At 36.9% G+C, this 26,013-nt stretch overlaps 1 protein-coding gene across 5 annotated transcripts in view; it reads right to left on the reverse strand.

The window, feature by feature from the left end:
* LOC105248614 (rho guanine nucleotide exchange factor 17) overlaps positions 1-26,013 on the reverse strand; it is a 58,309-nt gene that overhangs the window by 23,586 nt on the left and 8,710 nt on the right. For all 5 annotated transcript variants that reach the window (XM_011253497.3, XM_011253496.3, XM_011253498.3 and 2 more), the window contains exons 2-8: positions 18,865-19,048; positions 16,806-17,441; positions 14,692-14,928; positions 12,973-13,489; positions 9,706-10,164; positions 7,851-8,154; positions 7,228-7,531 (exon numbers count right to left, since the gene is read on the reverse strand). In XM_011253497.3, coding sequence (XP_011251799.2) covers positions 7,228-7,531; positions 7,851-8,154; positions 9,706-10,164; positions 12,973-13,489; positions 14,692-14,928; positions 16,806-17,441; positions 18,865-19,029 — 2,622 coding nt within the window. In that variant the 5' untranslated portion in view covers positions 19,030-19,048. The remainder of the gene's footprint in view (positions 1-7,227; positions 7,532-7,850; positions 8,155-9,705; positions 10,165-12,972; positions 13,490-14,691; positions 14,929-16,805; positions 17,442-18,864; positions 19,049-26,013) is intronic.

Here is a 26,013-nt window from a genome sequence, read left to right on the forward strand (position 1 = left end):
AATACAAGTGAAGCAAGTATCGCAAGAGTTTGCGAACTATTTAAACGAACAGATGGTCGCATTTAAATTTAAGTCGCACGTTCATCGGCAGATGGTTCGATTTTATGACAATAAAACTCGAGCGGGACTAAGGCTCTTAAGTCGTTTGCGCGTGATTTTATTCTTTCGAGTAACGTAGACGGGCAGCACATTCTGGCTTATAAGCTTCGCTCACACGTTTGCTCGCCTCATCACATGGCGGTAGATTTACGCCCGAATAAACTCGTCCACGTGAGGATCCCGTTAAATAAATGAAACGCACGATTTATACCGTGCACGAGAACAATGACCGGTTTGGTTTTGTCCTTTTACGAGGACACGCGCTTTTGTGTTTACCATCGTGGCGAACGAACGAGAATCGATAAGCCCCGTGAATTCATTTCTCGAATACACGAGCAGACGTTTATTAAGGCTACGCTCCTCTCCTCGATAACGAGCATCAATTTCCGCCACCCGCGCTTTTTAATGAAAATCGTTACCGAAATAGAAGAAAAGGAGAGATCCATCATTTTTCAATACTCCAATATTTATTTTAATTTTTCGAATATTGAAAAAGTCTAGAGAATTGTCAAAAATAATAAAAGCCGTAAACATTTTTATTTTCTACTCGCCTGCAAGAAAATTATAAATATGCAAATTGAGAGATAAAGGGAAAGATAGAGCGACACATTTCCATATAAATTGTTAAATATAAAGTTAATTAAAAATAATGGCGAGAGACTAATAAAATGCACAATGTGTTACACCATGTGTTTCGTTAAATCATTTTAATTCCGCATGAGAAATTTTAGAGGAGAAATTTCTCTCCCCCAAAGCAAGACACATGCGGATTACAAGGATTAAGTAGAAAAAATCGCAAGAACGTCACGTGATGGAGGAAGGAACATCAAAGGTCAACGTAGGTGCCATCGAGATGGATGTCTCTGAAAAGCCGATGATTTTTCTTCGGGACGCCGCGGAATGCGATGGCTGTTGCGGGACTTGGCATGCACACTCTCTGAATTATTCTATAAGAGCGCATTTTTGCAACATTCCACGACCCATATTTATTTCGACGACGCTTGTTTAGTCTGCGCCCCGATCTGCTGCGCACTTTTCCAACGTGCATTTAAGTTTGTCAAGTTGCTGCAGAATGCATCGTTCAATTCCATTCAAGCCGTTGTTAAAATTAATTTTACGTATGTATGTACGCAGCTTCTTTTGATATATATAATTATTTCTAAATTATTAAGTATCTTTAATGTAAAAAAAAATAAAATGAATTATTAAATAAATATTTATTAAATATTAAATAATTAAATAATTATTTAATAATTATACAGAATCATTAATTATTATATTATAAAATTATTAAATAATTATTATATAAAATTATATATATTATAGAATTATTTAATTTTAATTTTATTATATTTTATTTATTAGAATAATTTTATATAAAATTATATATATTACAGAATTATTTAATAATTATTAAATAAAATGAATTATTTTTCAATGTAAAAAAATACCTACATCATTCAAAATTTTTGAAATTATTTTATCTACGTAATTTTACGAGGTATTTAATAAGAATATAATAAATTAAAGATATTCCTTGCAGTCTCCAAGGAAGTGCCTTGTTTTGAAACCTTTTCAACATTTTTTTCTGCTATCCATAAATATATTATGACATATATATATGTATAAGATATTACACTTTAGAAAATAACGAGCTTAAGTAAACGAAGGTCCGTGTCTCGGATTTAGACGACGTAAAACCGTACTCGCTTTCGGAATTTTATAGAAATATGCGCATAAACAATATAAAATATCGCACAAGCAAACAAGTAGCTTGTAATAGATGCTCGTAGTACGATAATAAAGTTACGGGCGTACGTTTACGGGACGGGCAATGGTCCGAACGACTCGGAAATGCAATTCTGTTTACTCGCATCGAGCAGAAGATCGCCTCGCACGCGATCTTAAGGTCGATTCGATCGAATTAAATATCGCGCAACACGAGGGGCAAGAATGCTTGCGAAACCGTAGGCATCAGTCGCGGCCAAGTGGTTTATATATATATAATATATATGCATATATACGCATCTCTCGTGTAAGTTAAATATTTAAATATTTCCCGGTAACGTGGCACGCGGCGAATATGGTGCAACTGTTTTGCGTTCATCGGTTTATTCATAGATTATCCGCCAGCATCCTGGTCCACCGCGCACGATCTCGCATCGTTTCGCGATCGTTCTTCGATCCGATCGAAATGCGATGTCGCGAGATGTTGCGAAAGCGCCTGATTTATGATCTCCTATTCCCGTTCGCCCCGAAAAATCAACTCAAGTCAGACTCCGTAACATCCGGCTCCAAATTGACAGCTTTCTCCTAAGACGCATGATTGGAGATTCATCGCAGATGCGTTGAAACGCGTGTGTTTAATAATAATCTAAAAATAAGGAAAATGTGACGGCTCACGCTCTTATTCGCTCCTCTTTTCTCAAGGGAAGTCGTAAATTGAGATAAGTAACCGAGCCTTGCTAGAGAGCCTACGTGAGAGGAGTACGAGAGCACCGAAAGAGTCTGCGACATTTTTATGCCATTTCGATATTAAAATAGCTCTTGTCGAGGAGCTTGCATACCGTTGTATCGTATAGACGTAACTGCGTTTAATATCGCGCGTGCACGAGATTTCTTTACGGTCTACCGAGAGAGAGACTGATACACAAGCGCGGCGGGCAATAAAAGTCGCCGGTACCTACCGATACCACCCACGTGCCCAGCCGCGTCCGCACCTCTTAACAGTCAATGGAACCACGATTACGCTATTGTTCGAAAGTTTATGGCCGGCCGAAGGGCCTTTCATTACTTCGCGGCGTGTATCTCTCGCCCCGACACGCTTTCTCGCACGCGTCGAAATTCTGCCGCTGTCTGGACCACAGTTTCTCTCAACTTCCACCGATAAAGCAGAAAATTTGCATTCCCGCTACATCACGTTTACAGGAGAATTTGCTACCGCAAGAATCGAGCCATCGAATACCTATTACACGCGCATTTGTTGTCTCGACATTAAATAATTGAAGTCTTTATCATTGATCAAGAGAATATTGAAATATGAATTATATGTCATGCAGCTTGAATATTCGTCTATTACGTCGGCAAGAATTTAAACAAATAAAAAAATCTCTACGCGACTTCATCGGTTTGCAGGAGAATTTACTACTTTAAGAATTGAGTCGTCAGAATACTTATTAAACGCGCTGTTGCTGCATTTCAATATTAAATAATTGAAGTGCTTATCATTGATCAAGTGACACGAATATTGAAATATAAATTACATGTCATACAACTTGAATATTAATTTCGGTTCATGTCGGGGCAAGAATTTAAATAAATATAAAATAAAAAGAATCCGTATACGACTTGTATGAATTTAAATTTGAAATTACTAAGGTGCGTAATTTGCATTGTATTATCAAAATAAATTTTTTACGAATTATACATTATAGTTAGAGAAAGTAAAATTATATAAAATTATTTAAAAATTATATTTCTTGCCACAATACATAAAATAATATAAATTTAAAAATTAATAATATAAATAAATCCATTACATAATAAAAATATCACTATTCTGAGGTCGTGAGATTGGATACTTTATCTTTCAAAATTTTTCACGTACCCTTACATCATAATAATCATTTATCTCCAACTAGAAAATGCAAAAATGCAATCAGTGTGTTTAAAGAGCAAACTTTATTAAAGCGAAAAATTAGAAAGAGTCTTACGAAAGAATTCGTGCTTTCGTAAGCTTAACACGATGGTAGGTGTAGTTTAGTATTACGTCAGTCTCTACGTCCGGGAATTTCATGAATGGAACGCAAATTCACGATGTGCCTGGGTGTAATGACGTCAGTGGTAAACATGACGTCGACAGAGGGTCTCCCGTATCCGCGGAAGAAATAGGTCGCTGCTCCGCTGACGGGAACGCGACTGCGTACAAACGTCGCGTATTCACCGCATTAAGGATTTGTCCGCATTTTTGTCTGCATACGTAAAAAAACAAAAAGAGAGAAAAATATCCGGCCAAATTCAAAATCCAGCTTGCGATGACTTTAACTGGCGCGTACCAAGATATATCGTCGAAAATGCATTTCACCTCGCGTTACATAAACAATTCTGCTTTCTCTCAATGACACTACCTTGCTTTCTTTTACCGTGACTAATTTCCGCTACGTGTGCCTTCATCACAATACGATAGAAATTTCCTCGAACATAGCCTCGTTAATCTTCATCTCGCCTCGAAATTCGTTTTAAAGCCCAGCAGAAAAATTCGCGAAATAAATTCTTCTCCAAGGAAAACGCATCCTCATTAATTGAATCGACTGTATTTGCAAATATATTTTTATTATCTTGCATAAGCAAGATATTACTTTAGATATTACTTTAGATATTACTTTAATGATATTTTTATTACGTGAAAATTATTTTGTATTGCGGCAAGAAACATAAATAAATTCTTCAACATGTTTTCTCCTCTTTATATTTTTCTATGTATTTTGTAAGTAAATACTTTCATGGAAAAAAAAATTAAGTTTCATCATTTGCGTAATATTTCAAGCTGCTAAGATTAATTTAATTCGCGTTAAGAGCTAAATGTTTTAACGCGCAGTATCCTGCGATCATAAATGAATCTTTTAATCGCGTCGTGAAGATCCATCCTGCCTCTCATCTTTGCGAGAACGTGACTATGTTATGGCGACATCTTTAAGCAACATATTTGCAAAGTTACAAAGGACTTAAATAAAACAAATCTACCGCTCTCTTTGTTTTTTGTTGCATATAAACGATGAATAAACGGTAAAAGATATATGCATTGTATAAGCTTATTAAGATTGCATAAAATTCTGCCGCAAAAAAAAAGCGGTGCAAGGATAATTTAGCTGTTAAAAATGTTAGATATATAATTTCGAAAAATATTATCTCTCGTCGCGAAAATTTGGATTCTTAAGTTCTTCTTCTTAACCCTTTCGTATCTCCGGCTTTCCCAAAAGAGATGCGTTTCGTATAAAAACAATTTTATAGTGCTGATTCCAAATTTATTATCAAAATTTAAATTCAAAATAGCGGTCATGAAAAACTGAAATATCGACATATTTAAAATATAAGCTTGGATTTTATTTTTTTAAATATGTATTATGTTTTTTCTAAATATACATACACACTCGCGGCGTTGTTATACATTTTTTTGCAGATCTCGCATAAAACTTCAAGTATATGCTATAATTAGCATCAATTTTATAAATTTTTGACATAATATATGATTTCTCTTCACTATCTAAAAGTGTAATTTTTTTTGCAAAAAGTTTAGGTAATTACATTTTATTATAAATATTACATTTCAAAGTACGCGATTCTTTTACATGTAGCTTGAACTTTCTTTTTTAAAACAAGCCAAGGTCGATAGTCAAAAGTTGATAGGGTTATTTGTTTAAAAGTTATGATTTTTTTCGTAGGTGGGATATATATGTCCCGGAGGTACGAAAGAGTTAAAATATAAAACAAATATTTAAGTTCAGTTTGATATAATATCTGTTCAAACAAATTGATAAACATTCTAATATTTGTCTTGTTTTCTATTTTTTCCTGCGATATTTGCAGTTTAAATCCCAAAGTTTTTTTAATTTCCTTAAACTTTTGCTACAAATACTTTGAGCATATTTTAAAAAAGAAGTGATTATATTAAATGAAAAAAAATGATAATTAATATCATAACAAATAATATACCTATATAATCTTCATATAATCTTCATACTTATAATAAATTGAATTCTATTTATTCAAGAAGTGAACACGAATTTAATAAAGAATTAAAAATAAATTGGTAAATAAAAATTATTATAAGAATGACTCAATATTAAAATATTTGAGAGATACGAGGTGAAATTTTCTCCAAAAATCTTTCGCGAGCGTAAAAAATTGACTAAAAGCTTCCCAGTCTTTCAGTCAATGAAAACAGAATTGTGGGAATTTCCCAGGGAAACATCACAAATCGCAATGATAAGCACATGTACCGCGCAAGGTCGCGAAGATTGCATCGAGATGATCGCGGCGGTCGAATCATCACGTCGACGTCGAAGACGTAGGTCCCCAGATACGCCCGAAGTCACCAGGAATATCCGCGTGTAATACGCCCCCGCTGTGCCAGAATCGCGTAGGGACGCTACACCAACCTCGAGTGCACTGGCCAAGGCACGGACTCATCCGAGAAATATGACCGTACATTATTATTAGATTATGTTTTCGGCGCTGGAGTCGAACAAGCGCGGCCATCCGTTCCGCTTGGCGTTCGGAGATCTCTCGGAGTCTCGACCGGCGCCTCCCTCGCGTGGCTCCTCTCGGCCAGATGTTACAACGCTGATGCGCGAGCCAGGGAGATACGACGAGATAACCCCGATCGGCATTTTTTCGTATTTAGAAGAGAAGCGAAATTCGAGGAAGGAACAGAATCAAAATTCTTTGGCTCGTATTCATGCCTCGTATTTCGAGCGAAATGTGTGTCATCCGGAGGATTTACTTAATACCAAGAGAGCTTGTCGTGTATGCCGAGAAATTAGTCACATTTACAGCTAATTTTGTGAATACGGAATATAAATATAAATTTACGTCCTCTTAAAGGAGAGATATCACGGAATTAAGAATGTTAAATAAATGAGTATTCACGTTTTTTAACTATTATTAAATGTTTATGATTTCTCGATGAATATTAGAGTATTTTTCTATTAAGAATATTACGAAAGATTATTTATCCCATAGCATATTTTATTTTTGTAATTAATTAAATTAAGAAATTACGTTACAAACCACGGTGCAGGTTTCAAAAGCGGATTTTTTTCTCCTCTTTTTAATCGCGTTCAATTTAAAAAAACTGCTATATATCACACGAGACGCGACGACATTGTCTCTTCAACGCGGACAAAAAAAGTTGCAATTTCCCGAAAAAAATTGCCCGTTCATTAATCAAGGGAACCGCGCACATTGTGTATGCATCAAATGTCTCGATAACAAATGCGCGGCACAAACCGCGCGGATACTTTACGGCCCTCCCTCGCGCTTATCTCCCTCGTATCGCGAAAAATGGGCGAAATGTAGCCGGGGCATTGTAACCGGCAATTTATATCGAAGCGAGATAATCTGACTCACGTTTCGATGCGCCGGTGCGCGAGCCACCCTCTCCGAGGACCCTCTCAGGAGCTCCGCGAGCAGCTCGGGACTCGGCCCCGGAAGTCCCTCGAGTTTCGTCGGGCTGGAGGTCGTCCGGTGGTGGCAGGGCGTGGGCGGCTCGGAGCCGCTGTTGTTGTTGCTGCTCGCGTTGTACGAGAGATTCGCCGAGATCTTCCTGCGAGGACGAAGGCCCTCGTCGAGCGCGATGTCGGCGGTACGAGGCTTCGCCATCTCGGCCTCCAGCATCTGCCCGTACGGCCCGCGAAGGGGTCTCTTGCTGTACCTTGGTCGGAGATAAGGAAGAATATCATTTTTTTGTAATATTCCAAGATTGACATATTTCTAGGTATATAAATCAAGAGAATAAAATTAAAATTTTGAATAAATATTTCACGCCTTTTCCTTCAAAAATAAGAGAAGATTGGAGGAAGAGGAGAAGGCGAGTCGCAAAAGATCGAAGCGCGACTTTACACGTGAAACTGTAATTATTTCGTTAAGGCTATTATTAACGCGAGTTTGCGAGCACGTTAGATCTGCGCGTCTGCGTATCAGGCGCACTTCCGTTCTATTTCGATGGATCCGAGCGTAGGTTCTCCGGTTACCTTCGAGGCGTGTGGCCCTCGCAGTCGGACAGATCGCTGGGCGTCGCAGGTGGCTCGTCTCTCTCCTCGCTGCTCTGAGCCGACAGCTTGTTCCTGTCCGCGTCCAAGGGCTCCGGCCATTGAGTTATGTACACGCCCTTCCTCCTCTTGCTGGTGTCGCCCCGGTTTCGTCTCGTTTTGCCGGATGGCGAGGACGTCTCCGAGGGTGTCTCGCTCGGCGCCTCGCTGCCTTCGCTAGCTTGACTCAGACGCGGCTCCTCCGGGGGTGGTGTGATGATCACCTCGTGCGGCTCTATTCTGGTCTCTAAAAACCGTCGTCGTGTCCTTATCATTCTTATCTGCCTACCGCTTGTCTAAAATTGATACTTCATCAGAGAGAGATAATTGCGTTGAAATTGAAGAAGGGCTCGAAGTCAGGCTTCAAACTCCAAACTTTTAACGAGCCAAATTTATTTTGTGCAGAGTCGTAAAGTGAGATTGTTCCGAAACATTTGTTTATTTTGAAACTATATTTTAAGATATATATTTTAAGACTAGGACGCGCAAGAATAGATATGCACTCGCTCTGCTAGGAGCCTAAAAAGTGGATAGCTTTAGAAAATTCTTACCCCTTTCTAATAATATATAAATCAGCGAACTTTCATTCAATTTGTAAAAATTGAATTTAATTCATAAAAATTAACGAAAGAGGTATCTTATTAAATTAATCAGCATTTTTTCCATCCATTTTACTTCCTCGACTTTCCAAACTTTAAGAATTAAAGAATATTTGACGAAAGTTCAAAATTGTTTCAACATTTTATCGATTAAAATCGATTCAGATTGGATTGATTCGCGCGGAGATTTATCGACGTGAATTCGATCGGGCTCATTTCACGGCCGAATCGAATGGACCATGTATTTCGCGATGTCGAGGGATAACGAGAAGCGGAGCAAGAGTCGAGAAGCCAAGAGAGAGAACGAGGACTATTTTGGGTGCATCGACAGGAGCACGGGTACAAAGGTGCACGTAAGTTCCATGTTATTTTGCGCGGCACTATTTTCAGAACGGTGGGTGCCAGAGAGTGGAAATAGACGTTTGAGCGTCATTGAGTTATAGCCATCTCCATTGATGACTTCACGTGCGCTCGCGCGTTCACGCGGCTGGAACCGCGCTTTCTCTCTCTCTCTCTCCCTCTCTATTCACAATAAATGATGAACCGATGCGCATTTCTTAACCGATGACGACGATATGCCGATCACTCGCGTTTCCTCGCCTTGTTCGTCCGTTTCCTGCCGCTTGTTTCCCCCGTTGATGAGCAACGCAAGCGAACACTCAGGCAAACAGATCCCTTGCTCGCGCACGCGGACTCCCACGCGAGTGTATTTCCGTTTTATATCCCACTGAGATATCTTTCACGCACACAATCGATCCACTATGACGGGCGGAAACTTTGCTCTCCAACAACTTTGGGATTCCGAACTATCCGCCGTTGTTTTCCTTTCCTTCGACAGATTACACCGAGAGATGCTAAGAGCGCTCCTTGTTAAAGCAAGTTAAAAATCGATATCTGCTAACATAGTCAAATCTCAATTGAGATAAAACAGATTATGCCATAAAGGATAACAATAAAATAATTGTATTATGCTAAGTTTCTTCTCTAAATATTTAAAATTAAATAAATGACATATATTTCTACACAATCAAGATAAGAAATGAGAATTATTCTCCCTATTTCCTCAAAACTATAAACATTCAGCCCATTTTAAAAACTAAATATTAAAACCAATTATTCTCCCTATATCGTCAAACTATAAACAGCCCTTTTTCAAAACTAAACACAAGATACCGATACACATATTCTTGAAGTCTAACCTTTTTGAACGGTCTCCTCCACGGTGTTTCCTTCGACAATCGGATAAACCGATTCGTGACTAATCGACTCGACGGCGGCCGCGTCCGTTTGATCGACCCTCGGCTCGTTCACTTCCGGGACCAGAGGTTCCGGGCTGGTGAGTGCGCTGGAAGTTGCCAGACTGTCTGAGCCATCGCTTCTGGGTCGGATCTCCTCGGGGTTCCCTTGCTGAGATACCCCTAGACCTTCGGCAGAACCGACGGCGCTGTCGACGCTGGGCGTCGACGTCCTCGGGCTCTGTCGATTGGGGCTGTTTTGGGGCGTCGAACCACCTGGGGTGACATCGCCACGACGACGGGGCAATGTGCTCGCGCGAACGTCCTTGATCTCGGAGCGATTGGACGTCGCGATCGGCTGAGTTTTCTGTCGGGTCACTGGAAGAGGAAAGTGCGGGTTCGTGCTGAAAGTAAAATCTGCATCTTTTGCAGAAATTCATGAGAAATTAGTAAGATTGTTCTCTGTTTCATTTGTGTTTTATTTTATCAAGCTTCTTAATATTGAAAGATTTTGAAAGAAAATATCGAACGATTTATATTCATCGAAATCAATATTAATATCAATGTCAATGAAAAAGTAGAAAATAATAAATGGAAAATTATCTTTTATATTTTTAGACATTTAATAATAATTTTATTATTAAAAGAAAAATACTAAGAAATTGAAAGTTTTCTTGTGAAAAGCTCAATTTAAATTAAATTTCAATTTCAATTTAAATTATTTGGAAAAATACGAGAATAAAGTATTAATATTGTAATATCTAGAGAATATGAATTGTTTTCTCCGAATTAAAATAATATTGTAATATTTAAAAAATATGTTTTCTATCTCGGAAACTTTAAAGTATAAATATAATGCATTGTAATTAAATTTATATGTATATAAAAAATATGTATCTATAAAATTTTTTCTAGCAATGCAATGTAAATTAACTGTAAAACAGAATTTTTACTTTTACTAATAATAAAATTTAAGAGATAAATAACGAAAAAAGGAAAGAGACTTGGACCAGGTTGCACCAACTTTATTTTAGATTTAATATTTAAATATGTGTGTCTATCTTTATCTTTCTTTCTAACTAAATAAAGACAGATATATACTTAAGTCTCGCTTAAAGCCAAAATAATGTTGGTGCAATCGAGGCTTAAACCTCTTCTCTTTACTAATAATTTTGACTGAATTTAAAAAAAAAGGCAAATTTCTATAAATACGGTATAAATACGATATAAAATTCGGTATAAAAACGATTTCCGTAGATGCTACTCGTCTGACGTATTTCAGAGGCGTATTACGCGCGATCGTTTTTAATAATAACTCGAGTACTCTTGCACCGAGCAACAAACACAGTCTTTCAGCCGCGAGATGAGAGAGCATCGGAGGAAGTCCTAATTACCTCCTCGAGTGTCACGTAAGTTTGGCAGCGCTCTTAGGTCGAGGAGGTGTGTGGACTATTCCAATAATAACAAACAGATCTACAAGACGGGAGGAGATCTCGAAGATGCGAAACAGCGCGTGTCTTGTTGGCCAAGTTCCGGGGAACGCGCTGACCGATTAAAAGGGAAGTGTACAATACGAAATTTTATTCTGCACACTCTGAGGAAAGAAATCGAGCAATAAATAAAGAAATAGAAATAAAGAAATGTGGAATATAATTTCGCTAAGTTTTTCGATTATGTAAATACTAGAAGATATATCTTGTACATGTCGTTTTCGCAATCTCACATATATACATATCATTTTTATGTATTTTGAAGTTTTGAAATTACGAAAGTACAAACTCGTTGAAATTATCCAGATTTCGTTCGTTAAGTCAAATCATAACCTCCTGTATTTTCTTTATTTAGAAAATGAAAAACATTTTTCTTAATTTATATTTTCATGATACATATATTTTTATTCGCGATAAATAATTTTATTAAATCGCTCGACAGTTGACTTGGAACGCGACGTTTAAAGTAGTAATAATTGTAACTTTAAATTGAAATAATGTCAATTGCAAAACGACACTTTCGGATATGTAAACATTCGTGTCGTTAATATTCGACGAGATTTATAATATTTTACCTACATATAACGTAAACAGTATAAGCATCAGATAAATAGATTTGGCTTACACGCCCAATCGCGGATAGACGAGAGTTAGGCAAGCGCGAAAATCCTGGCGACGATATTTCAGGAGCACCTGGTTATCCGCGCTCGCAGCAGCCGTCTTTCGTGCGTAAAAGGTGTCTCGAAAGATTTGTTGCTTCGGAAGCGTAAAGTGTTTCCGGCTCGCCAACCGAACGTCATGTTTTCGCGCCTTCAAGTGTTGGACTTTTGCTGACTTTTACACATCGTTATTCGATTAATAATATTTTTTAATAATTTATTTCTTAACCGCAGAATTAATTTATGATACTTTTTCAATAATAAAACTTTTCCTCTCTAATAATGTTTATGTATTTTAACAATAAAATTAGTTTATTATATATAATAAATATAAAAAATATCTAATAAAAATAATAAAATATCTAATATAAATAATAAAATATCTAATAAATATTTAATAAAAATATATAATAAATATAATAAATATAAAAAATATAAAAAATATAATAATAATATATAATAAATATAAAATTCCCTTCATTTTTTTTTATTTCAATAATATCCTATATTTTCTGGGTCGAGAAATTTTTGTCAAAGATATTTTGGATCGGATAAAAATAGCATGTGAAATGATTTTAAAAGTTTTACGATGATCTAATTGTAAGCAAATAGCATATATGTACGGGTCAAGAACATGTGATGCCGTATTACTATGTTATTGAATCTGTCATTAGAAGTTCGAACTTTATTGACAGGCGCACTTACGCCTCTCTTATTTTTAGTCCTCCATTATGCAACTAAAACTATTATTTGGTTCAAGGTTGAAATCTAATATAAGACTATCACGTGGCGTTATTTTAATTCCGCGGGAGATATCATGTAAAAATCCGCGTAAATTGTTGATTAAGAAGAAAAACGAATCGTAGCACGACAATGAATATTAACGCAGGACCATCAAGCTTTTACGAACAATTTACAAGACTTAATCGCGGACGAGGACGCTCTCCGATTTCTCTCCTACTTCAATGACGACGAAGTAAATCTTACGGTAAAACATAATCTGCATCAGTCTCGCTCTGCGTAATTGGTTTAATTAGACCTCGGGACGTCCTTAACGAGCTCGGCCGGTCACGGAAGCTTACCTTGATTAAAGTCCACCTGGCCGAAGGAGGCGCTCCTGTAGGGCACGCCGGTCCTGTGATAGGCGAGCAACCCACGCGGCTCCAGCGTGGTTACCGCATCCCGATCCTCCCCCTCACCGCCAACGGAAGCGGCGTTCAGGTTATCGCACAGATCGTCCACACTCGTTGCACTGTCCACCACGGAATCACTGTACTGTCTCAAGTGCTTCGCCGCCTCCGCGTTGGCGTTCTGTTTGCTCCTGAGGTCACTGACGTCACCACTGTTTCTCTCGGGTCTGCCCGTTCTCGAGGGCTTCCTCGAGTCGTGGCAGGCCTTTCGATACGGGTCGTTCCCTGACCGATCACTGAGACACTCTTCACTGACACTCTCACTACGGACGATCGACTTCGGATGATCCTTCTGCTGGTGCTGCTGATGCTGTGGTTGCTGATTGTTGCCACCATGTTGACCGCCCTCGCTGTAGGTGAAGCTGCGATGAGACGGACGACCATCGTAGCGACCTGGATTTGAGTCCGTCTGACAAAGATCCAGAGAAATTTCTGTACAATCAAGCTTCTTGCATTACGTCGAGTTACAAATCTAGCGGAACCCAGATGCTCTTCGTGTGCATTGTACATAGGTACGCCCACTTCATTTGTGGGTGGATTTTAATTAGATGTCTAATGTTACGTAGGCAATAAATCAGATAATGATTTATATATGATGCGTGATCATTAAAATATCATTTCGGTAACCTTTGACCTCTATTATTCTCTGCCACCCTTAATAAATACCTTGCTATATGATATCAGCGATACCGTTATTACATCGTTTAAACAAGAATTAATGAACGATGACATCGAGTCAAGCAAATAATATTCAATAAACGTTGACTTATTGAACTGAAATTAACCTGATTTTATATTGTTTTATTGAGTCCTGTTTTATTGTTACGATCTTATATGGAAAGAAATTATTTAAGGATAACAGAGGAAATATATGAAAATGATCACGAGCAGCATGACAATTATATTATTCGTTGTGCGTGTGCTCTTATGTAGATTACGAGAGAACGATCATCATTATACGCGTCTTGGAATGCACCGAGTTCAGCGAAATCGTGACAAAGGTGTCTCACGAATCGTAAACTTCAGCAAAACTCTTCTTGGAACGAGCGACAAGATGGCCATTGAGATTTATTAATGAGAAGTAGATACATCGGCTACTTCTTAGTCAAAGTGATCTCAATATAATTATTCTCTCTTGTAATGATAAGAATCAAATATATTAAGTCAAATATTTAATATTAATTTTAATATTCTTCTTAATTATCTCAAATGATAAAATTAAAAAAAAAGATAATTATACTATCTTACTATAAATGCAATATAAAGAAATTTAATAATAAATAAGTATCTTATCGATGCAAAAAATCTTATAAACTAAATAAATCACTATCTTTTTTTTTATTTATTGATTCTTAATAATTTTGACAATTTATGAGGAAAATCTTATAATTTTTAAATAACTTCTCGTATAATTAATTTCATAATAAAATAATGTTTTACAACATTTATATGATGACAGTAGATATTTTCTTTTTTTTTTTGACAATATGTGTATTTGAAGCAAACATATGAGAAAATGTAAAGAGAAAATAGTGATGCGAAAAATATCGCTCGTTCGTGCGCAACGGAACGCGTCATGCCCTCGTCACCGTGACGTTTGGAATTCCTCACCTGTGGATAATTTTGAGACGACGGCTGGTATCCGCCCGGAGGAGGGGAGGAAGCCTGGACCCGCGACGGTCTTCTGGGTGGCGGAACCGGTGCCGGTCCCTTGAGCTTCTCGGTGAGCTCACGAAGGCGCTCGGCCTTCTCGCTGCGGGGGCCGGAAGAGGACTTCTTGCCACTTCCTCCTCCGCCCCCGCTCCAGCGAAACCTGTGCAGTCGGTCCACCGCTATCACGGCTGGTTCCTGTAGCCGGGCAGGGAAAAACAAATAAATTTCACAGCTTCGATAAGCGTAGACAGACGAAATCAGCTCGTGAAACACGTAAATGATCATGTTTATTTTTTATTCATTTTCAACGACACGAGACAATATCAGCAAATCTCGATAAAATTAATTTAATCAATCTTTAATTTTGAATAGCGTTAATTATTCAAAAATTCAAACTATCCGAAACAGAATTAATTTACCATGTTTTTTTGGATTTATATTCAGTTATAAGAAATAAAATTCGAGGAATGTAATGCTATATTGCAGTTTTATTGAGCAGGACAATCGTTTTAAAATAAAATATATATAAATTCCATTTCGGAACAAAATTTTGATTGAAACATTTCGTTTCTACGATTTCTTCTAATATTTTTTCATTCACATTTAATGGAGAGGATATTGATATTAAAAAATTATTAATTCAAAACTATTAAACTAATCTTATTAATTTTATTAATAACGTAATGCTGTTGAAGAAAAATCTAAATAAATCTTAGACAGATAATTCCGCGAAGAACGAAATTTCATAACAATATTGTCTGAAATTGAATTGGTAGTTTGTAAAATATATTTTCCATTTAGAGACTGAATTAGCGTTGAATCAGAAATAATCTTACTCTCGAACTCTGTCTAAAACGATTTGTTTGATTGAATTCTCTAAGAAAAATAATTGTAATTTAAAGAAATATATTTTTTAGTGTCTCTCTAATTTTCAATAGTCAAAACAAACATTACATTTATTCAGCAAATCAGTGCAAATTTCTGACAAAAGCCAGAGCGTGCATCGCGCTTCTACGATTGACGCGCATCGTGCTTGCGAGAGGACGTAATCTCGACGAAGTGGCAGGCCCAGGACATCTCGTATGCGCGCATACGTAAGTGTCTAGTCGAAAAAGAAGCGATATTCTATTTTCGTCGCCTCTATCTTCTCCCCCTCGAAACGGCGGCGTGCCGCTGCGCGTGAGGCGATCCAAAAATCGGGCGAACGCGCGAGAGTGCGCGATTTTAAAAAGTAAATGAAGAAACCGAGACGGAGGGAATATGTGCGCGGAAAGATCAAGCGTGAATTTTGGCAGCCTCTTTGCGAGCCGACGAATTTTCCTGGCACGAAGAGACCGCGAGTGCTTCGAGGCGAAGTGAGAGGATGCGTCTGACAGTCTCGTAAAAATGAGAAAAAGATTCTCGTCCACGATGGAGGGAGCAGTTTTATCATAAAGCCCCCTCGAGCATAAAAAAATTATGTCACACAAATTTAAAATAATAATAATAAATATACTTTTTCAAGCTCTACATCATCATCAGCTCTACATCATCATCAGCTCTACATCATCTCATGGAGACTTGAAAGATCTCTCGAATGCTTTGAAAGAAGAAAGATATTATTTTTATTATTTTAAGGAATCTTTCTTCAATTGAACATTATTAATTTCTTTAATCATAATGTCAAAGAGACAGGGAGGAGCTGAGAAAAAATATCTTCGACACAAGATAATCATCTGTTTTCTCAAGAAGACATAGTTTCACGTCCGCCATCGGTAGTATTTACGAGGGGATTAAATTTCTCGCGATGACCTTGAGACTTACCTCGGGACTGCTGACACAGAGTCTTCCGGACCTAAGCCACTCCACCTTGTATCCCTTGCGACGATCTTTCGCACCTCACGCGCAGTCTACGCACGAAGCTCGAACCTCGCGCAAATTCCAGGTGAACGCGATCGAACGGCCATCGCGGGGAAAAAAAGAAACGATCCACTCGCGAACGATGTAACGGCCGAGAAACATCAGTCGAATGAACCGAACGAGCCGATTAGACCCAGAGAATCGAGAACGAATCGATCGATTTCGAGTAGTACCTGAAGCTTGAGCGTCTGATGCTTCGTCCACTGCGCGAGCTGCCGCGGCACCGAGACGGTCTGCGTCGTCGTCGGGATGCCGGACGAGTAGCCGAGCGACGTCGAGGGTGAAGTCGGCGTCGTCATCGGCGGATACGACGACGTTACCGCCGCTGCCGCTGCTTGCGGGTAATGCTGCTGTTGGTAGTGATGCTGCTGATGCTGGTGGTGGTGGTGATGATGTTGGTGGTGGTGTGACTGCTGCCTCTGCTGCGGCTGCTGGCTGGTGCTGCTCGTGTTCCCCACCGACGTTTGCACCGCGCCGTGGCTATTATTAGCGAACGTCGGCGTCGTCTCCGCGACGCTCGCGATAGAAGCAGGAAGAGGCGGCGAGCAGCCGCCGTCGACGGTAGTCGAAGGGCACGAAGGCGTCGCGGACGTCATCGAGGACGCGATCGAGGATGGGATCGAGGCCGGAGGGATCCGCGGGAGCGGAAGCCGCGATCGCGGCCCGATGCAGCAGCAATCGGCGATGCCGGCCAGATCGATCGGCGGCTTCTCCGCCGGCTTCTCGGTCAGCCGCTCCCGCGAATCGCTCTCCCGCTTTCGCCGATGCTCCTGCGAGTCCTCTCCGGAGTTGGCCGGCGGCAGGCTCTCCTGGAATCACACGGCCGATCTTGCTTCGTAAAGCGATTCCCCATCGTTGCTTAATTTACCGCGAATTTTTTCAGTTTGCCTGAATTTGATTTATTCCGTCAGAAATATGGCTAATAATATTGTCCTTTATTATAAGATATTTTAAAAATAGAGTACACTATACATTTTTTTTTTATATTCAAGAGTAGTTGGTAAAATGTCGACATTATGAATTTCGAACTCGTTGAAAGTTTACCCTTACAAGTTTAATTTGGAATATATATTGAGCAGACTTGGTTTGCAATTTTTTTCAAGGTGCCTCGTATTTTCGTTATTTATTCTACTTCTTTGTACTTTGTAAACACATAATTTTATTTTTCCATCTCCGGTAAAGCATTTTCCTCGTTTCTTCTCATTTCTCTTCTTCATATCCCGGTGTTTTGAGTCAGAAATATTCTACATCAGAAACATTCGCTGTCTTAAATGCATCTCGTCTTTTTAAACTTGTGAAAAAATGACGTACGACAAGATGTTGCGTATTTGATTGTTGAGGATGCAGCGTGTTTCTCTCTGCGTTGTTTCTAAATCCCGGCCAATCTCTTTTATATCATCAATCCCGGATAATATTTTCAGCAGGTCGGAATCTATCGTGACGTCATCGATTCAGATGACGACAAATAATTGAAAGCGATTTATATAGATCACGACAGGATTCAGTAGAGAATAACGCGCGAATGTGTCACATGAGATTCATGTCAGTCGTACGTGTCGAGTGTGACGTCAACGATGCTTATTATTTCGGACAAAATGTGAAAAGAGAGGCGTAAAGTCGGAACAAACAGCGGAGATGAGAAGTGAAGAGCCGCCGCAAAATCGGCTCGAGTCAGTGACTGGCGGATTCTATTTGTGCGATCGGTTCTAAGTTTAGGTCCTTCGACGTCTTAATCTTGTTGTCGCGAATCGTCCCTGTCACGACTCGATCGAAGGTCGTTGCCGGTGGTCAAATTCAAAGAGAATAGCCGGATTAGAAGGAATTTAAAATGACGCAAATTTCTCTCGTGGAATAATATAAATTCCGCTTAATCTTATTTTTAAATCAGACTAAAATACTTTATAAATCTAATTTTCCTTATTTCAAATCATTTTAAAATATTTTATTAAACTTTATTTTTCAAAATAAATCCTAAATTAGGAAACGATCGAGCTACAGTAGAGATGTATATACATTTTCTTTCATGACTTAAAAATGAATATAAATTCATTAATTTCTAATAATGTTGTTTTGCACATTAAAAAAAATTATTTAATATAAATTATTTAATTATAAATTATTTAATTATAAATTATTTAATTATAATTATTATTTTTCATTTTACTATTTTAAAACATTTTAATTAAAAAAAGTTCTGACAAGCGTATGCTTAATGAATGGATTGCACAATACCTGAGAGATCCGCAGGCCGTATCTGGTGCCACCCAGAATGACATATCCACCACCGGCGCCTCCACCTGTCATAGCCCTCGCGGCGCCCCCCAGCCATCCTCCGAAGCCACCCCCTCCCGTCCTCTGGGGTCCGCTACCCCCGTCTCCTCCGCCAGCGCGGGGCATTCTTCATCCTTCCCTCACCCTGAAATACAGAATAAATCAATCCGGACAACCATCTAAATGAAAAAAGTAATCAAATGTCGAGAGAGTTGACATCTAAAAATGGCAGGTGCATAAATATAAAGCAGAAAACGAGATGAATCTTGCGCTGCGTTGCTCGAGAAAATATCGCCGTTCGCATGAATCGTCCTCATTCGAGATTCATACGAGATATTAACGATCTCCGTTTGAGTTACGAGCGAACGATTCGCGCGACGGACGCGTCACGCACTTACGTACGCAAAATGCGGCTCACTCCGTGAATTACTGCGAACGTTCGCGCATTCCCCAATAACTGTCGGTCACGATCTTATTTATTTATCGTGCGCCATCGCCGATGAATGAAGCTCGCCGGAATTTGCGAGCCGCTAACCATTCAAAGTCGCTACCGGAAGCGACGAGGCCACCGGCGCGACTGCAAGATCGATGTACCGCCGCGAAATTCTTTCTTGGCTCTCGTCAGGTCCGAGAACAAGCAGGACGACGTCCGAGGGGGGTCTCCTATTTCTGTGGATCGTTAAAAAAATTTGCGAGAACTCACAACAGGTTTACGATTTCGCCACGAGATATTTCGAGAGGACCACGCAGATTAAAATAAATTGCGGGATAAATAAAACGGGACAATAATGCGGAAGCGCTAAGTAACAAATGATTATTTTTCAAATCCTTCATTTGTAATACGATTCAGAAATGTTCTTTTTATATGAATTGCTCCTATAATTCATAGAAAATTGTTATTTTATACTCCTTTCTGTTTCTATTTTTTGAAATGTGAGATTAATGATAAGGCACAATCAAATATATTACTTATTTTCGTTGAATAATACCAACATATGTTACACAGGAATATATAATTTCGCCTACATTATCCAGATTTAAAATTCAGTCGCAGATTTTTTTTCATACAGGCTCTCATGTTGCATATTCCAATAAAATCTCCATTATTAAATTATTTTTCAAAATGCGTAGTTGTGTATATCTATAAAAATCGTGCTAAACCAGCGAATTTGTAATGATCCAAAGTCGCTATCAGATCATTCAAATGGAAAGATTCGTGAATCTTTCTATTTAAAAATAAAAAATTTCAAATTCTGTACATGGAATACGAATTTAATCCGACCTACACAAGTTTCTCCCACGCATTTTCGTTCAACAAATCGCGCGTACGATTCTTTTTTAATCTTCTTGTTTTAAAAACTCTCTTAAAACTTCAAAATTAAGGATTTTAACAAGATAATGAGTGATAGACATTTAATGATACACAACATTATAATTTAGCATTAAAAGTGTATGTAATTATATACAGTGTGTGTGTGTGTATTTGTAATATTATTTAAATAAATTTTCTTTTCTATATGTGTATCATATAATCGATAGAAAATGAAAGAAGGCATTAAAGAGATTTCTTATTATATATTTGTTTGATAATATTGTAAAATTGAATAAATTGAATTCAAAAATAAAGAATTTAAACGCAGCCATTGCACTCAGCATTAAATGTAAAAACATAAATTACACATATACACATACACGTAAAGACACCTGGTGACTTGCATACAAAGGCTATTTATGCTTCAGATATTTTCTTACAATTTATTACACGCATGTTTCATTTTATTCTAAAGTTCGCTTCATATATGCTTCGAGAGACCCGTGTTATTGAGCCAATTGCGCATTTTCCATTGGAATCGATGGAAGATGTGCGCGATAATCCGAACCGGATCAGCTGATCGTTATAACGCATAATTGTCGCGATGCTTCGCGGATCAATGCGCAAGTTTCACAGGTCATCTGCTGGCCGTTTATCGTACACGGATAAATAAGCAAGTAATTAAAGCAAAACTGCAATTAAGCTACATAAATCTCGATCTGCCACCTACATGCACCTCCTACGTTTTCATTACAAAATAATTTGATGGAGAACAGTAGACAACAAGTAGTGACAATGTGAGGCTTTATAATGTGTATGTGTGTGATTGCTGTCTAATAAAATTCTTATATAAGAAAGAGATAAATATATCAAGAAGGATCGCGCGCGCACTTTTATAATATGTCATTTATTTAGAAGCAAAGCACAATTTTGTCAGGAAAGATTTAGGTTTTATTTTTCACATTTCGTATATATATTTATTTTTTATTTGTGCCATACCGTTCTTTAATCCACGTTGTAAGTTTCAAATTTAAGAAATGCTAGACATGTAACTTGGCTGACATTTCGAATTTTATAAGCCTCGTTCTTGCCCCTCCGCGCGATATTAAGAAGATTAACTGACAACTACTTAAATAAACAACGAAATTTATCGCGCATGCAACGAGAACGTAAGAATACAGATTTAATTGCGATTTATATCCGAGGAGTTGCAAAAGTCCCGCGGTTTAATGGACATACGTTTAAGTAGATAAGCATGGCCACGGCTGACAGGTATAATGGATGAAAATTCGCAGGAATTCGCGCGTGTGGCCTTGCATAAAAAAAAACATCCGTTCCAAATTTATTATTACCGTTAAAGCAAACGGGACACATCGCCGAACCGGAAGTTATCGTCATGCATTATTGCACCGCTACTCGAGCTATCAATGGTATTCGACACAATTATTTTTTCTTTCCGTTTGAAACAGCTTTTTTTCATCCTAACTAGACTTCCGACGCAAAATTAACTTTGTCTGCGACTGCAAATTTTTATAAAACTGTACAATTGTCCAAAATAATTTGTTCGAGAATTATTTGAATCTTGAATTTTATTTTCCCTATATTTAAGAAAATTAGAAAAAATAAAAAATTAAGAAAATTAATTAATAAAAAAGTATCTATCTTAACACTCTTTATCTCTTCGAGTGTTTTCATATCATAATCCTCAACAAGTTTAATGGACATCAGAGATCCATGTGTGAAAGATTCTTCAAGGAAAGCCGCGCATCACTTTCGTCTGTTAAAAGCGTGCCTTTTACATACTATTCACGTGCCTCGCTACCGTAAGGTAAGGTCAGCGAGTATCAGTCTCTCATAGATAGGTATTCATTGCATTATTTTATCTGTAATCGATGACGGATCTATGTCGCGAGTCGTTGAACTCGAGCCAAGATGCTGTCTTCGTTTCTAGCGGTGCGAAAAGATGGAATATAGGAAAAAAAATCGTTCCTCCCTCGCGTCGACGTGAAAAATGTGTTTATCAGCTACGTTACACCGTTTGGCGTTCATCCATCGCGTCTGAATTTTTCTAATGTGACGGAAAATGTATTTTCGTCGATGAAAATCAGTCGCGAACCTTTGCCGACAGTGTCCACAATACTGAGTAAGTAAAGATTATTCTTGACGTTTTCTGTGTGCGTTTATCTTTATCCTTGTTGATCTAATTAGTTTCTCCTGCTTCGCGGCAGAAAAATATAGAGTAATATTCAAGACGGCGTTGAACCCTATAGAATAATAAAGTTAACTTCCATAATAATTTTAAAATTATTTTTCTTTCTTACTGAAAACTTAACTGAAAGATATTGTTTCTTGTAACTCTTCAATTCTTAACATTAATGCGTTTTATCATCATGAACATTTCCATGAGAAAAAAAATATATAGAATAACTTTGAAAGATGTACATGTTCTCTTCTAGTCTCATTAAGTTTCTCTTTCAATTTCAGTTTCTTTATTTTTATATAATATAATATAATAATAACATTTAATAAATTTAAAAATTAAAGAATCGAAAGAATTTATTATTCATAATTGATTGGAAAATTCAGCCAATTCTCAAGATCGAACGTAGTGATGATTCTGCATAGTTCATTAAAAGGCATCGATAAATACGCTACTAAATAATGGATGCCAAGGCCAAATTAATTTCGTTATATTTATCCCGCGAAATTTATCTCTACTGCGATTTCTGAAACAGTCATATACAATACCTTATGCTCTTTTAAAGTCTTTAAGGCTTATTAAGATTTTTTTAAGTTAAAAATCTCCCTATAATTTTATAATATTTGTATACATATACATACACATAAATTATATAATAAAAGTACTGAAATAAAATCGTATTTTGCGATTGCGCGTAAGAGAAATATTTATATATTTAATTAAAACAAATTTTTATAATTAATTATATATAACGCACATATTGAATATTTTTCCATCCATTATATAAATGAAATTGTGAAGTGCAAGAGTGAGAAGCGATAGAAGAACTACCAAGGTAAAAAGAACAAAGTCGCGGGCAACACGCGCGAGCAATGCATCTTCGCACGTTGCGATTTGATCGAAGGGGTTCTTGCCCCGGCGTAAGATCAAGATCGCGAAGAAAAGGAAGATCACGTTTTGCCCGGCACGCGGAGCACGTAAGAAAACCGAAACGAAAGCGTAGCTCTCTCGCAGCCTCCAGCTGGATCGCTTCTATTATAAACGCGCGTGTCGCGAACCATTCGGTTCCTCAATTGAATCAATTCGCTCGATTAAAAGAACGACTCAATGAGATTTACATTCGATCGAACGGAGCATATTATTTTCGTTCGCAAATAAAATCTTCCCGTTCTTATTTTCTCTTTATTGAATTTTTTTCTCATTTTATGAAACAAAATACTAAAAATATATTTATGTATATTAAACGATAATTCCAATTATTTCCGTAATAATACATTCATTGGAATTTATTTTTATAACAAGGAAAATGTATGTGGATTTAAATATAATTTTGCGCAAGTAATGCAAAAATTTGCAGTCATTACTGGCTCGTTCAATTCCGAAAAAGGAAAGCGTCGCATAAGGAGAAGCAACCGCATTCCATTTCACGGGACATTATTTGTACAAGGGGGGGCAACTCGTCCCAGAGCTAATAACCGATAAACATTCGCAATGCTTTGTCATCGCGACGCGGCACAGCACGTCGTGAGGTTTATTTGCGAAACGATAAGCATCCGCGTGAAAAGTGTATTCCCGCGTATTTTGACGATTTTGCTCCGGACTCGCGACAGTACGTCGCCAAAATGTCAAAGAATGAGAGCCATAAAGTCAAGATGCCCATAAACTTTGATTTATACATATTAATTACAAAGTTAATAAGATTTAAATTAAAAGATCTAAATATATATATATATATAAAGGTTGCGATTATCTGTTGGCATCTTCAGATGAAATTAACGTTTTAGATGCAAAGAACACTTTCTTTGAGGAAAGAAAGCGCATTTAATAAAAAGGTATTAATATAAGAAATGAAATTTATATTGATGTACAATAATATTTTATGTACACACATAATATTTTATATACATACATCTTTCAGAGAGATTATTTCGTGCAGACACTTATACATTATACTTAATAAAAAAAATATAAAAGATACGAAAAAAAAAAAAAAATAAATAAAAAGAAATTACTCTTTTGCTAATTTGAATTCTTGGACGCATTTCTCAAAAGAAACTCTTAAAATTCCACGACAGAGAAAAAAAGAGAGTGTCGCGTTCCAAATTTAATTATTCCAGGCCTATGATTTGTGAGGTGTAAATTCCAAAATTATGTATGAAAATTATTTTTAAATCACAAGTATTTCGTTTTTTAAATGTACATTAATTTATAAGTGTAAGCACAGTTAAAAAATGAAATATTTATGATTTATATATATATATATATATATATATATATATATATATATATAGAAATAATTTTCATATATAATTTTTGACACATTTATCAAAATCTAACAATACAAGTTGTAAAAGGATTATAAAGAACTACGTGTAAATAATTGTAGAATTTGACTGGAAAATTTCCAAACATATCTCAAGTAGTTTCATTAAAAAATTATAAAATGTTTAATATATATTTTAACAAGAAATATTTAATATAATTTTTTTATAATTTTTTTATTATTAAAGAGAGAGAAATATCAAATGAATAAAAATTATAAAATTAATAAGTTTAAATTATATTAAAGAGATTAGAATGTCTCAAAGTAAAATAAATGTAACACTTAGAATAAGCCTATAGGCTTTATTGTTATATAAATTGCTTGTTTTTTATCAGGATTATTTCTAGTGGGATGACATCCCACTATTATCCAGATAGAATTTTTATAATAATTTCATATTTCCCTAATATATATTTTTATAATAATTCCATACTCATATCTATTAAGGTATCAGAGAGCTTTCATGCTCGAGGTAAGCTAATGCCTCGAACCTGCTACTCGTTTGTACGTCAAACATCATACTTCTTCGCCAACGTAATACTTTTTGCCTCCATGAAAAGCAAAAAAAACCCCATCTCACCAGAGGATTTCAAAATCTTTCTCCCGAGGAAACATTTCTAAGTATAGAAAAACTCGTATTAACCTTTCGCACAGAACATCCCGGCCGCTGGCTCGTTCCATGATCAATTTTGTTCTGGGTTAATCTGCGATTCGCGCGCCGGATACATTCGCGTCAATCATTTTTAATTGTCCCGAACATCTGCTCGCGCGAAACTTCTCCCGTATTAATGCATTGCAAAAAAATAACAGACCAAGATGCATCATTGAATATTTTTAGCCTCGCGCGAAACAAATATGATAATATATGCATAAATAAATCGTAATAAATATAAATGTATACAAACAATATTATAAACATGATAAATATAAATGTGTATAATAAATAATTTATACAAAAATATAAAATATTCTCCATAAAAATTATGAAATGAAAATTAAAGAATGGACAGTAGCTTGAAAATACATTTCCAATTATTTGCTTTAATTAAGAGAACGCGATTTAAATCAGACTAATCCTCATGATTTAACGACCATTCGTCATTGATCAATAAATTAATTCGCGATCTAAGTCTAAACAAACGCATTATAAATCAATGCTTAAATTCTGATGGGAGAATACTTTTACTTGTATCTATCTCCGTTTGCGATATATGCATGATCGCAGCTGCACTGAAAAGTTAATTTATATCCTCTCGCGTCACTTTCGATGAGATT

This window comes from Camponotus floridanus, unplaced genomic scaffold (genome assembly GCF_003227725.1).
Source record: "Camponotus floridanus strain SB8 unplaced genomic scaffold, Cflo_v7.5 scaffold10, whole genome shotgun sequence".
Classification (NCBI taxonomy): Eukaryota; Metazoa; Arthropoda; class Insecta; order Hymenoptera; family Formicidae; genus Camponotus; species Camponotus floridanus.